We start from the raw sequence: 11,683 nt of genomic DNA on the forward strand, positions 1-11,683 counted from the left end.
GATATTTTTTAATTAAATAAGGGTTCTCCTTAATCCTCTGTTTAATTTTCGTGAAAATTAGAAAAATGAATAAGTAGATAATCTGTGAGAAGAAATGCTACAACAAAAGTTCACGGCATGAACTAATTAATGCACCTTCACCATTCTTGATTTTGTCAGACCTTGTAGCATCAAAGGTGTCAGGATAAGGGGGGCAAGGTAATCTCGTGATTTGCGACGTTAATCGACGCTTATGTCAAGAGCCGTTCGCAGAGCGTGAAGTTACAAAAAGCGGTTCGCAGTGTGAACATTTTTTTGCAGTTTCACGTGAAAACTTCCCGCGTTGACTATTATGATTTTTGGTATAAAATACTTATCCAACCGTTCCCAAAATGATTGTGCCACATCTAAGAAGTAAAATTTATACAAGTTCAAGGCACAGTCAATGGCTCCTTATTTTTTAAATTTTTGTAGATTTTTAAAAAAGAAAAAAATAGAACACCAACCTGCTCATTCACGTTGATGCTTCCAATGATTTACAAGAAAAAACAGTGAAGCTCTAGTCCAAGACCACTCCACCACAAATACACAACAAACACAATCGATTTCACACGATTTTTTACTTCTACACAATTTTTATCCATTCATTTTATACAATGCACTACCAGAATGCAAAGGCAATCATGAATCTTATGCAATGGGAGCTGAAACTCCAAGAGGAAGGGAAAAACAAGGTGTTTCCTTGACAACGACGTCAAAAATGTTATGGGCTACCACACCTCCAAGAAGAAACTCAATGCATTTATCTAAAGGATGAGCAATAGATCACAATCGTCGTAGGGGACTTACCAATGCTTCGAACTTAAGTCCCTTATGGCCTCCAAGATCACTTGTTAAGCTCCAAACCTCCAAGCTCCACCTCCACGCTGTCACCGTAAATCGCTCGCACCGTCGCATAAGGCAGTCACTCTCTCACTCTTTTACACAAGCATGATTCATACAAGCATAAAAGAGGCACAATGCTAGAATGCTCTCTCTCAATCTCTCTCAAGATACAAAGAAAAGCTCTCTATAGCATAAAAAGGGATTGTGTCTTTTCATTATGAGAAAATGTCTTATATACGTTTGACCCTTATTCACTTGGATGCCTAAAACTTACTTAACTAGGCCTTGGATAGCCAATATCTCATAATGTACAACTTTTATAGTGCCGTTTCATGACACTTATTAATGTCCTTAATTGGAGGAGCATGCTTGTTAATCCAAAATTGGAGGAGCATGCTTGTTAATCCAAAATAGGATTAACAAATACCACATGGAATGATCTTCTATTTAAAGAGAAAATTCACTTCACCATTAAGATGATGCCATGTGTATTAATAAGGTAGCTTCGTTCTACTCAATGTAATGCTACCCGTGTACTAATTCAAAAAGATATCAAGCATATACACGTACATATAAAAATACTTATAATAGAAGTATATTTTATACAAGTAAAAAAGATTTGTACCATAACTGAATCTTTAGCCAATAACACTAAGGTTAGTTTTAGGCAAGCCATGAAAATCAATTTTGCACTTTTTGAAAGAGGCCAAGTTTGAATTGATTATTGTTTTTCAATCAAGTACTATAACCTTTTAAGTTTTTAATGAAAAATGATTTCCAATAGTCATCATTTCCAACAGAGTCATTTTCAATAGCTTGCAAATTATCTCCAATAGTGATTTTAAAAGAGAGAAAAATACTCTACAAACACAAATCAAAACACATCGACATCAAGTCCAATTTTTTTAAGAAATAATGAAAAAATATATCCATCTTTGGATTGCTTATTTCTTGACCCCAAAGCCTAGGATTGAGTCATTTGCCCCAATGCTCGCAATGTCTTGCATAGGGCGACGAGCGGTGCAGAACCAATTACATATGGCACAACTTGCTAAGAAAGCAGACCTACCAGACTTGCCATCTCACAACAATCACAACAAAAGAGCACCGTGTGGCAAATACGTGTGCATGTTTTTTTTTTAATAAGGCCAAAATGGTGAGTAGTGAGAGTTGTAAGTACATGGATGCAAGTGAAAGATTTCGCTCTATGAGGCATTTCTTCTTCTTAGGCTCCTTTTCTTTTTGAATGATTTTCAACATGTTGGAAGGTCTGCTGGTGGAGGAGGAAGCACTTGATCATGTTTTTCCCCATCGTTCACAATTAAGACAGTGGCCAAACCCCAGCTGGTGTGAATCTCCAAATGGCAATGGATGAACCATACTCCTACACCAACATATCTCATTAGGCCAAAAAAGCAAAGACATTAATGTAGGGTAGGATTGTGAGAGCATCTCATTGTGGACCATGGAATTTTAGTTATCAAAACTAACGAGCATGTCTTGTGGGCCCATTAAAGTAAAAGCATTAATTAAATTGTGAGAGCATCTCAATGGGCGATTAGTAAATTGGTTATCGAATAATTACCTTAAACTTTCTAAGATCCTTAGAACCATGTTAATAGAACAAGCTTATTATTTCGTGTTAATTGTATTATTATTACCTGGATTGTTCGCTGTGAATCTAATAGCCACCCAACCTCCAGCCGGGACACCGATGGTGTTGATGTAGGGAGGGTCCACGAGATTGAAGCTTGAAGAATCGGACGGCTGGAAGTTGCCCTGGCCGTATCCGACGAGGTAGAAGCTGTAGCCGTGCAGGTGGATAGGGTGGTTTTCCTTGGACACAAGGCTGGTGCCTTGCAGAACAAGCTGCACGTTTGAATTGAACGCAATCACATCAGCCTTGGTGCCCATCCGGGACGCATTAGAAGGTGAATTACCCGTGTAATCAAAGGAGGTTAATGGCTGATCAGGGAAGTCACTAGTAAAGGAGCCATTGATGCCGAAGTAGTAGGCTTGCAGCATTGCTAAGGTGGGCTTTCTGAAGGTGATATTGTTCATGGATGCCTCAAATTTGTTGTTGTTAGGCCCCCCACACGTCTGGTTTTGTGGGCAGGCATCTAAATTGAGGCCAACAGCATACAGCAAGCTCCTGTCAACAGTTTGAGGGACTGACTCAGAATTATAGGCTATGGATAAGCTTCTTAAGCTGTTCACATACTGAACAATAAAGCCAGTATCATTTCTTCCTGGTATGTTAGGCCTTGGTATGGATGCTAAGGGTAGATTATCTGAGCCTTTTTGGCATGCTAGAACAGCAAGAGCTGATACATTATTGACGGGAACATTGGCAAACATGTAAGGCCCAATCTCCATGTAGTAATACTGGCCACTGCATGATGGTTCTATTGTTAGCAGAACATCTGCTGTCTGGCCTGGTGTAATGGCTATGGCACTTGTGCTGAAAGGCTTTGTGTATTCCCCATCCACTGCCACCACAGTCAGCATGTGGTTTGCAACCCCAAAGAAATGCTCTTGGTTCAAAGCTGCATTAATTATCCTTAATAGATAGGTCTTGCCCGCCTTTACATTGAGCACAAATGTGTCTGCATGGATCGCCCACCACCAAACAGACAAAAGAACCATCAAAACAGGCACTCTCCAAAACCTTAGCAAGACTTCCCAAGAGAATAAATCCATATTACCGATCTCAAATCCCAAACTGCAATAATTGTACTAAGGTTAGCGGAAGTAATGCAATTGATGTACAATTATCAGATAGTCTAATGCATTTGTTATAATTCTAACGTTTTAGCAGAGAGAGTACATATATTATTATCCTAAGGTTAGTGGAAGTGCATGGAATGATTGTAATCTAAGGTTCGTGAATTGAATATTGCAATTATTATTCTAACATGAATGGATGGAACGCAGTGATTGCCCTAAGGTTAGAGGTGCAACTATATTTAATGCCAAGGTTAGTGAAAGTAATGAAGCCTTAATTGAAGCCTAAGGAAGCCTTACTTCAATTGCCCTAATGAAGCCTTAATTGAAAATGCTGAATTGAAATGATTTGCGAAAGGAGCTGGCGCAATCAGCAAAATGAGATAAATCGATAACAGAGAGGATTGAAGTGTGGGATATAAAAGTAGACTGCACAACATGTAAGGTGAGTTGCTAGCCTGCACTAACAATCGACTGCAAAATGGCGAATTAAGCTAGTTGGGTTATGATTAACACAATGTTTTAACAAGAGATTCAGGTAGTTTTTAGGAGTACCTTGGCTGGAGCAATTATAGAGGGGGCCTGGATGACCATTGATGAGGTAAGCGTCGGATACTTTGGGCGGTCCCCCGCTCGCCATAATCTGCCTTTCCAAAGTCTCTGCATCCGTATTCCACCATTCTCCTGTGCTTACCGACCAGCACAAATTAGTGCCATGTAAGCACACTTGGCACCCCTCGTGTGACCCACCCTTATCACAACTTTGTGTTAGCTTTTGATACTAAAACCTGTTTGGAATTTCAAAACTACCCCACAATCTTCTATTTCATGTGTTTTAAGTAGTGTATATTTTTCTCTAATGAATATCATTGTTTATAATAGCAACCCTTCAAAGTAACAAGAGAGCCTTTTTCAAATGAATATTTGCATAAGTTTTCGATTTCTTAGTGATCTTTCCTTCAAGTATAATGACTCGCTAAATGAAATGTTTAATATGTTAATAACTATTTTGATTATCCTCCAATTTTCAATTGGCACTTACATGCTGCATTTGTTTCCTAACCCACAAGTATGCCATGAGAAAATGTGTATGGTAAGTAGTAGACATATTTTGTGGTATAACCTCTTGGGCACATACCTCTTAAATTACCGGCTAACCACTAGGGCAAGAACCCACCGAAGACAACTAAAAGCTTTTGGGTCACTCATGGGTAATTTTGCCTCCAAAGTTTGTGGTGCACACTTATCACATATTTGTGTTAGTTGCTTGTTTATTATGGCCAAAGCATAAAAGGCTAAAGCCTTTTGGTTCAATCATCATAGTGTCCACAAAATATATATATATATATATATATATATATATATATATATATATATAGAAAATTCATATAGTTAAAAATGGACTTATTCTTATAGCAAGTTCTTAGCTTCTAAATGATATAGGAAAACATTTATGCATATGTTTTTTTTTTTCAAAGCCCCTTTTCGAGGGTTGCAATATAAGCATTAAAGCACTCACGCACACCATGGATGTTAGGATTTGAACCTGGATCCATTCGTTTGGGTAGGGTAGAGTGGCCCACGCTAGACTACTTAGGCTAGAGCCCGTTGAATTTATACATATGTTCTAGATTGTTTTAAAAGAAAAAGTTGGCTAGAGGACCACATTTGAATGTAAGATGTATCTATTTGCTTACCTATCCCTCTCTTGACTTTTTGATCACATTTGAATGTAAGATAAATCTATTAGTTTACCTATCGCTCTCTTGAATTTTTATGATAATAATCAAAACAATATTTGAATGTAAGATGTATCTATTAGTTTGCATATCGCTCTCTTGCCTTTTTTGAATATAGGATGAATTTATTAAAGCATCAACTTCACAATTAAATTCAAAAAACAAAAACAAAAAGCAAAACAAAGAAACAATAACAACATATCGATCAAGATAACATGCTCCTTGTGTGGGAAGTTCTTCTCTCTCTCTCTAGATTTGGTTTTGATGTGTTTTTAGTAGTGCATATTCTTCTCTTCTAACTAATGAAAATGATTGTTTATAACAACAACACTTCAAAGTGACAAGACAGCCTTTTGCAAATGAATAGTTGCATAATTTTGCGGTTGCTTAAAAGTGAATTTTCCTTCAAGTATAATGACTTGCTAAATAAAATGTTTAACTAGCTTGATTATCCTTTTATTGTTCCCAATTTTCAATTGGGAACAATAAAATAGATCATGTAAGTGCCAATTTTCAATTGGCACTTACATGATCTATTTGTTTCCTAACCGACAAGTATACCATGAGAAAATGTGTTTGGTAAGTCGTATAAATATTTTGTGGTATACACATAAGTGTTAAATTCCTAACCAACAAATATGCAATGAGAAAATGTGTATGGTAAGTAGTAGAAATATTTTGTGGTATAACCTCTTGGACACATAACTCTTAAATTATAGGCTAACCACTAGGGCAAGAGCCCATTGAAGATGGCTAAAAGCTTTTGGGTCACTCATGGGTAATTTTGCCTCCAAAGTTTATAAGGTGCACACTTTCACATATTTGTGTTAGTGGCTTAGTTATTATGGCCAAAGCATAAAAGCTTTTTGGTTCAATCATCATAGTGTCCATTAAAAAAACATATAAATAGAAAATTCATGTGGTGAAAAATGGACTTATTCTAACTTTTGAATGCTATAGGAAAACATTTATGCATATGTTGTTTTTTTCGAAGCCCTTTTCGAGGGATGCAATGCATTGCCCCACTCACGCACACCACAGATGTCAACGTTTGAACCCGAGTCAATACGTTTGGTAGGGTAGAGGGCTAGACCACTCGAGCTAAGCCCACTAACTTTATGCATATGTTTTGGATTGTTTTAAAAGAAAAAGTTGGGTGATGTATCTATTTGCTTACCTATCCCTCTCTCGACTTTTTGATCACTTTTGAATATTTAGAGCATCTATCACTTTACCTATAGCTCTCTTGAATTTTTATGATAATAATCAGGACAATATATATTTGAATGTAAGATGTATCTATTGGTTGACCTATCGCTCTCTTGCCGTTTGGAATGTGCATTAGCTTCTCAATTAAAAATTTGAAGAAAAAACAAAACAAACAAAGAATAACCACATACCGAGCATGATAACGTGCTCCTCGTGTGGGAAGGGGTAAGGGTAAGGGACGCCTGATTGGGGGTAGATAACGATGGCGCCGTGGACAGTGGCACGAAGCCAGCTAATGTGGGCGTGCCAGAAGAGAGTGCCCTTCTGCTGGTACAATGTGAACTCGTACGTGAAGGAGCTGCCTGGTTGGATGGGGCATTGTGAGATGTAAGAGGGTCCGTCTGACCAGCAGGAGAAGTGTTGCCTCACACCATGCCTTCACAAATCCATTACACATACAAGCTGATCAACAAGCCACTCGATCTGTTGCCAAATACAATTGTGTGTGTGTGCGCGCGCACTGTGTGTGAGAGAGACACACACGTGTGCGTACTGTGACACACACATCCTTTAAGAGTTCAAACACATTGAGACCTGACAAACGCACAAATAATTGATCTAACAAACACCAACGATTGATCTTGCACTCTATTGTAAAAACGTGTGAGAAATTGTAAAAACGTGTGCGTGAGAGAGATAAAAAGAGAAGTGCCTAGTTCATTGGTCTTCCAGGGTCATGTCTATGTTGATAGAGACTACTAAACTAATGACAAAAGCATTTCTATGTTCGAATCTCTGAACGAGCTTGTTAGCTTGGGACCCAACTCCGAAAAAAAAGAAAAAGAAAGGGCCCAAACACTCGGGAACATACACTTGGGTTGCTGCATTGATTTTTTACCAGTGGATGGTCAAGTTGAACTGCATGGCGTTGGTCACACGCACAATCACGCGGTCACCATCCTGTGCGTAGATGGTTGGGCCTGGAAACTGGCCGTTCACAGTGATGATGCTTCTACGCTGGCACAGCTTGGTTACGGTGGTGTTTTGGACCTGCTCATAGGAACAACCCCTTGCATATGAGCCTCCAATAGCTTAGTTCATATGTAAGATCTTGTTTTATAAAGGCTACATACGCCTAGTCCACACAATTTAATAATGGTGTTATAGTGATCATCATTATCAATCAATTAATTCATGTCGTTAATAAAGGCGTTAATTAATTAATGGCAAATTATTTGAGACAAGATTTTTAATGTGAAGACTCGAGTCATGCCTGTAGAAGCTTTTTGCAATCCCTTTGTTTATTATCTAATATAGACTTTGCTTTTGGGACATTAAAAAAAAAACCTTTGATATAAAGTTTTCTAACCTTTGCTCTGAGGTTTTTGAGCCCAAACGGAAGGAAGAGAAAAAATAAATCAATCACCCCCGCATGTGTCATAATAATAATAATAATTCGCATTCCAAATTTCCCATCATAACTATATAAAAAAATCTACCAGAACTTGTTTGCTTCAAGGTTTAAAACCTTAATCTAAAGGAACATATATATCATAATGCAAAGCCAAGGTATGAAGGAGTGTACATTGCTTATATTAATTACCGTTATTTGATTCATAACTGTATTGCAGTGTACAGATAATTACCTGAAAGTCATAGAATCGAGTTGTGACTGCTTCGCACATGAAGATGCATTGCTGCAAGAAGGCAGCAGTGATGAGGGCAGCCCACAAGAGGTGGCTGAAACGAATCTGGCCAGGAGATGAATGATTAGGAAAGAGATTAGCCATTGATTAAGACAAAATGCAGGAGCTGGGTGATTAAGCAAGCTTCAACTCCGACACTACTAGAACAGGTGAGCTGAAGAGAAGATGAAGCTCTCCTCTCTTCAGTGACAAGAAGGAATAAGGAGAATGCATGCGTTGATCTATGGGTGTGTGTGTGTGGGGGGGGGGGGGGGGGGGGGGGGGTTGTACGTGCACTCTGTGTGAGAGAGATTGATCAGTGTTGGTGGGTGGTATGGAATAGGATTAGTGATGGTGAGGGGCAGACACTCGAGAGGGATTTGGCAACAGTTAGAAAGGGTGGTGGGTGGGCTTTATTTTATGCTGACATGCGTATGGAACCGCTCGGAAGGACGACTCTCTACCTCATTCCCCCCCACACAGTAAGATGAGTGTTGCAATCCAGCTAACCACCTGCGAGTAACACCCTTTGCCCATCTCATGCTCCTTCCAAATGCAATTTTAATCTCCTTAGCAATTATAATCACCAGCTTAAAGCCTTTAATTGAGCCACTTAGGCATTCATTACCTTGTAACAACAAGGGCATTTTGTGAAATCGGTTAAAAACTTAATTATAGTCTAACCTCCAAAAACTCAGGGTATTTATTTATTAATATCATGAAAAAAGAACCCGAGTGGGGGGGGGGGGGGATTTTAATTTTTCCCATTAAATCCACATACTACTTCAAGCGAGAGAGGAGAGTCGTGTATAGTCTAAAATCTGAGGTTGATGAGGGGCCGGTGGTCCCGGGGCACGGACTTTTTCTTTTAGAAAAGAGCACCATCATAAAGGGACATTACAGATTCCAAGTTATGAAACCTGAATTCTTCTCTTCTTTTTTCTTGTAAATATAAATTACCAGTGTTAGAAAAAAACCATCTTTTAGTGTAATTTTCACAGTTCAATTTGAGAAAAACCGGTTATAATTTTGCTTACCTTTGAATTTAAAGATTCAAAAATTTGAAGTTTTAGTTATAAAACTGATTAATCAATGCATTTTTTCAATGAAAACAGGTTGGGCTTGAAGGTCGTCCTTTTTTCACTGGCTAGGGAAAAAATTTATTTTTGACACTCAATTATTACTTCCTTTTTTTCTCTCTCTTGTATTTGAGTTGTGCCAGTGTGTCAATGTGTCAGAGAAGAAAAAAACTGTTCAGAGAAGAAAAAACCCATCCTTTAGTGTAATTTTCATAGCTCAAATTTTTTTAAAAAACAATTATAAATTTTACCTTAAAAAAACAAGTAGGCTTGAAAGTCATCCTTTTTATATCTATGCATACTTTTGTCCTAGATTGTCTTAGATTTTTGCAAAAAAATATATTATATTATATAAGGGCTATTACATCATCACCATCCTTTCATCTCTCAAAAATTACCCATATAGATCTATAATTTAATGAAGTTAACGTTGCCAAAGCTTATATGAATTAAAAGAATATAGATCTATGATTTAATCAAGTTAACGTTGCCAAAGCTTGTATTAGGGATGAAATTTGTACATTTTAGTTATAAATCCCACAATTACTAAAATAAATCTTGGCTATTACATCATCACCATCCTTTCATCTCTCAAAAATTACCCATATAGATCTATAATTTAATGAAGTTAACGTTGCCAAAGCTTATATGAATTAAAAGAATACAGATCTATGATTTAATCAAGTTAACGTTGCCAAAGCTTGTATTAGGGATGAAATTTGTACATTTTAGTTATAAATCCCACAATTACTAAAATAAATCTTGGCTATTACATCATCACCATCCTTTCATCTCTCAAAAATTACCCATATAGATCTATAATTTAATGAAGTTAACGTTGCCAAAGCTTATATGAATTAAAAGAATACAGATCTATGATTTAATCAAGTTAACGTTGCCAAAGCTTGTATTAGGGATGAAATTTGTACATTTTAGTTATAAATCCCACAATTACTAAAATAAATCTTGGCTATTACATCATCACCATTCTTTCATCTCTCAAAAATTACCCATATAGATCTATAATTTAATGAAGTTAACGTTGCCAAAGCTTATATGAATTAAAAGAATATAGATCTATGATTTAATCAAGTTAACGTTGCCAAAGCTTGTATTAGGGATGAAATTTGTACATTTTAGTTATAAATCCCACAATTACTAAAATAAATCTTGGCAATTATATGAGTTTTAGTGCTTTTGAAGTCTAAATTCAGATTAGCCTAAACATGGCCTTTAATTTGAAAAAAAAAACATTTACATTTTTTGAAAACCTTTAATCTTAAGAGACAAGGACAAAAAAACATGAATTAAAAAGAAGGTTTATCATAATATAATTCACCAGAAAAGCATTGCATGGCCCCTGCCGCCTTAAAATAACAGTATACAGGCCAGTTGGCCATCAATCGAGGTGTACAAGTGCTTACAAATACGGCCACCTCAAAGGACCGACTCACATGCTCTACAGAGCAGTGATGAAAGCCCGGGGTTTTTAATTTTTGGCGTTTACGAGGAACACATTTTTTTTTTTTGCATTTTAGTTATTATTTTCTATATCTGTTTTTTGGGGGGTATTTTTACCAAAAAAAATTAATTTTAACACTAGTTATTAAACACGCATTAGTTAACAAGCCTTTTCAGCAATACACAATAATAAATCCAGATTTATGCAGATTCGCCATCTTATAATGTAGGTTATAAACTCTACATTAAAAATTCACTAAAAATTAAAGTCTTTTTCTCTCTCTCTCTCTCTATATATATGGGTGCTTCAAACTGTGCCTACGTGGCAGCATAGCATGCTTTTTGGTAAATGATACGACCTTTTATCTGCCCTCAGAGGCTCAGAGACAGCTTGCCCATGGGACATAGGATGGGCCATCAGCATCAAATTATTTAAATACCTCTACCTCGACAACTATAGTCCATTTACTAGCATCATATTATTTAAGTCCCTCTACCTTGACAACTATAGTCCATTTACTGCATTCCCACATGACCATAAATCTACCCCCCTCTCCCCTAAATTATAATGTTTACACTAGTTGGTCCCAAGTCAATACTACTCATTCAATGCATTAAAAAAGGTATAATGTTTACACTAGTTGGTCCCAAGTCAATACTACTCATTCAATGCATTAAAAAAGGTATAATCTCTGAGATTGGATTACACCTCTGATAAGCTCCATCATTAGCTTTACCTAGCTAGTGGTGCCTTTCAAAGCAATATAATCTAAATGGCTTGTGTAAAATTCTCTCAAAGGGCCACAAGGTGTGCGCACGCCCTCGCACATGCACATGTCCCATCACAAGACACCCCCCAACCACCCCTAAATAGCTCTCTCATGATAACCTAATTAAGAGGCGTTCATCACTTTTAGAGTCG

At 37.2% G+C, this 11,683-nt stretch overlaps 1 protein-coding gene across 1 annotated transcript; it reads right to left on the minus strand.

Annotated features, from left to right (window-relative positions):
• Nucleotides 1–1,676: 1,676 nt before the first annotated feature.
• On the minus strand, nt 1,677–8,481 carry LOC147603870 (laccase-12-like). The gene is made up of 6 exons (XM_086795795.1): nt 8,183–8,481; nt 7,435–7,586; nt 6,728–6,972; nt 4,144–4,272; nt 2,526–3,470; nt 1,677–2,248 (listed from the first exon to the last, which is right to left on the minus strand). The coding sequence occupies exons 1-6, from the start codon at nt 8,324–8,326 to the stop codon at nt 2,118–2,120; spliced, it is 1,746 nt and encodes a 581-aa protein (XP_086651921.1). The 5' UTR covers nt 8,327–8,481; the 3' UTR covers nt 1,677–2,117.
• Between the last annotated feature and the right edge of the window lie 3,202 nt (nt 8,482–11,683).

This window comes from Cibotium barometz, chromosome 63 (genome assembly GCF_041138505.1).
Source record: "Cibotium barometz isolate CiBa-2024 chromosome 63, ASM4113850v1, whole genome shotgun sequence".
In the NCBI taxonomy this organism is placed as follows: Eukaryota; Viridiplantae; Streptophyta; class Polypodiopsida; order Cyatheales; family Cibotiaceae; genus Cibotium; species Cibotium barometz.

Coding starts and splice junctions, on each gene's coding strand:
- LOC147603870 (XM_086795795.1), bottom strand. CDS start 8,326: ATGGCTAATCTCTTTCCTAATCATTCATCTCCTGGCCAGATTCGTTTC. Junction 7,587..8,182: donor CTCGATTCTATGACTTTCAG/GTAATTATCTGT, acceptor TCCTATGAGCAG/GTCCAAAACACCACCGTAAC. Junction 6,973..7,434: donor TTCAACTTGACCATCCACTG/GTAAAAAATCAA, acceptor GGATTTGTGAAG/GCATGGTGTGAGGCAACACT.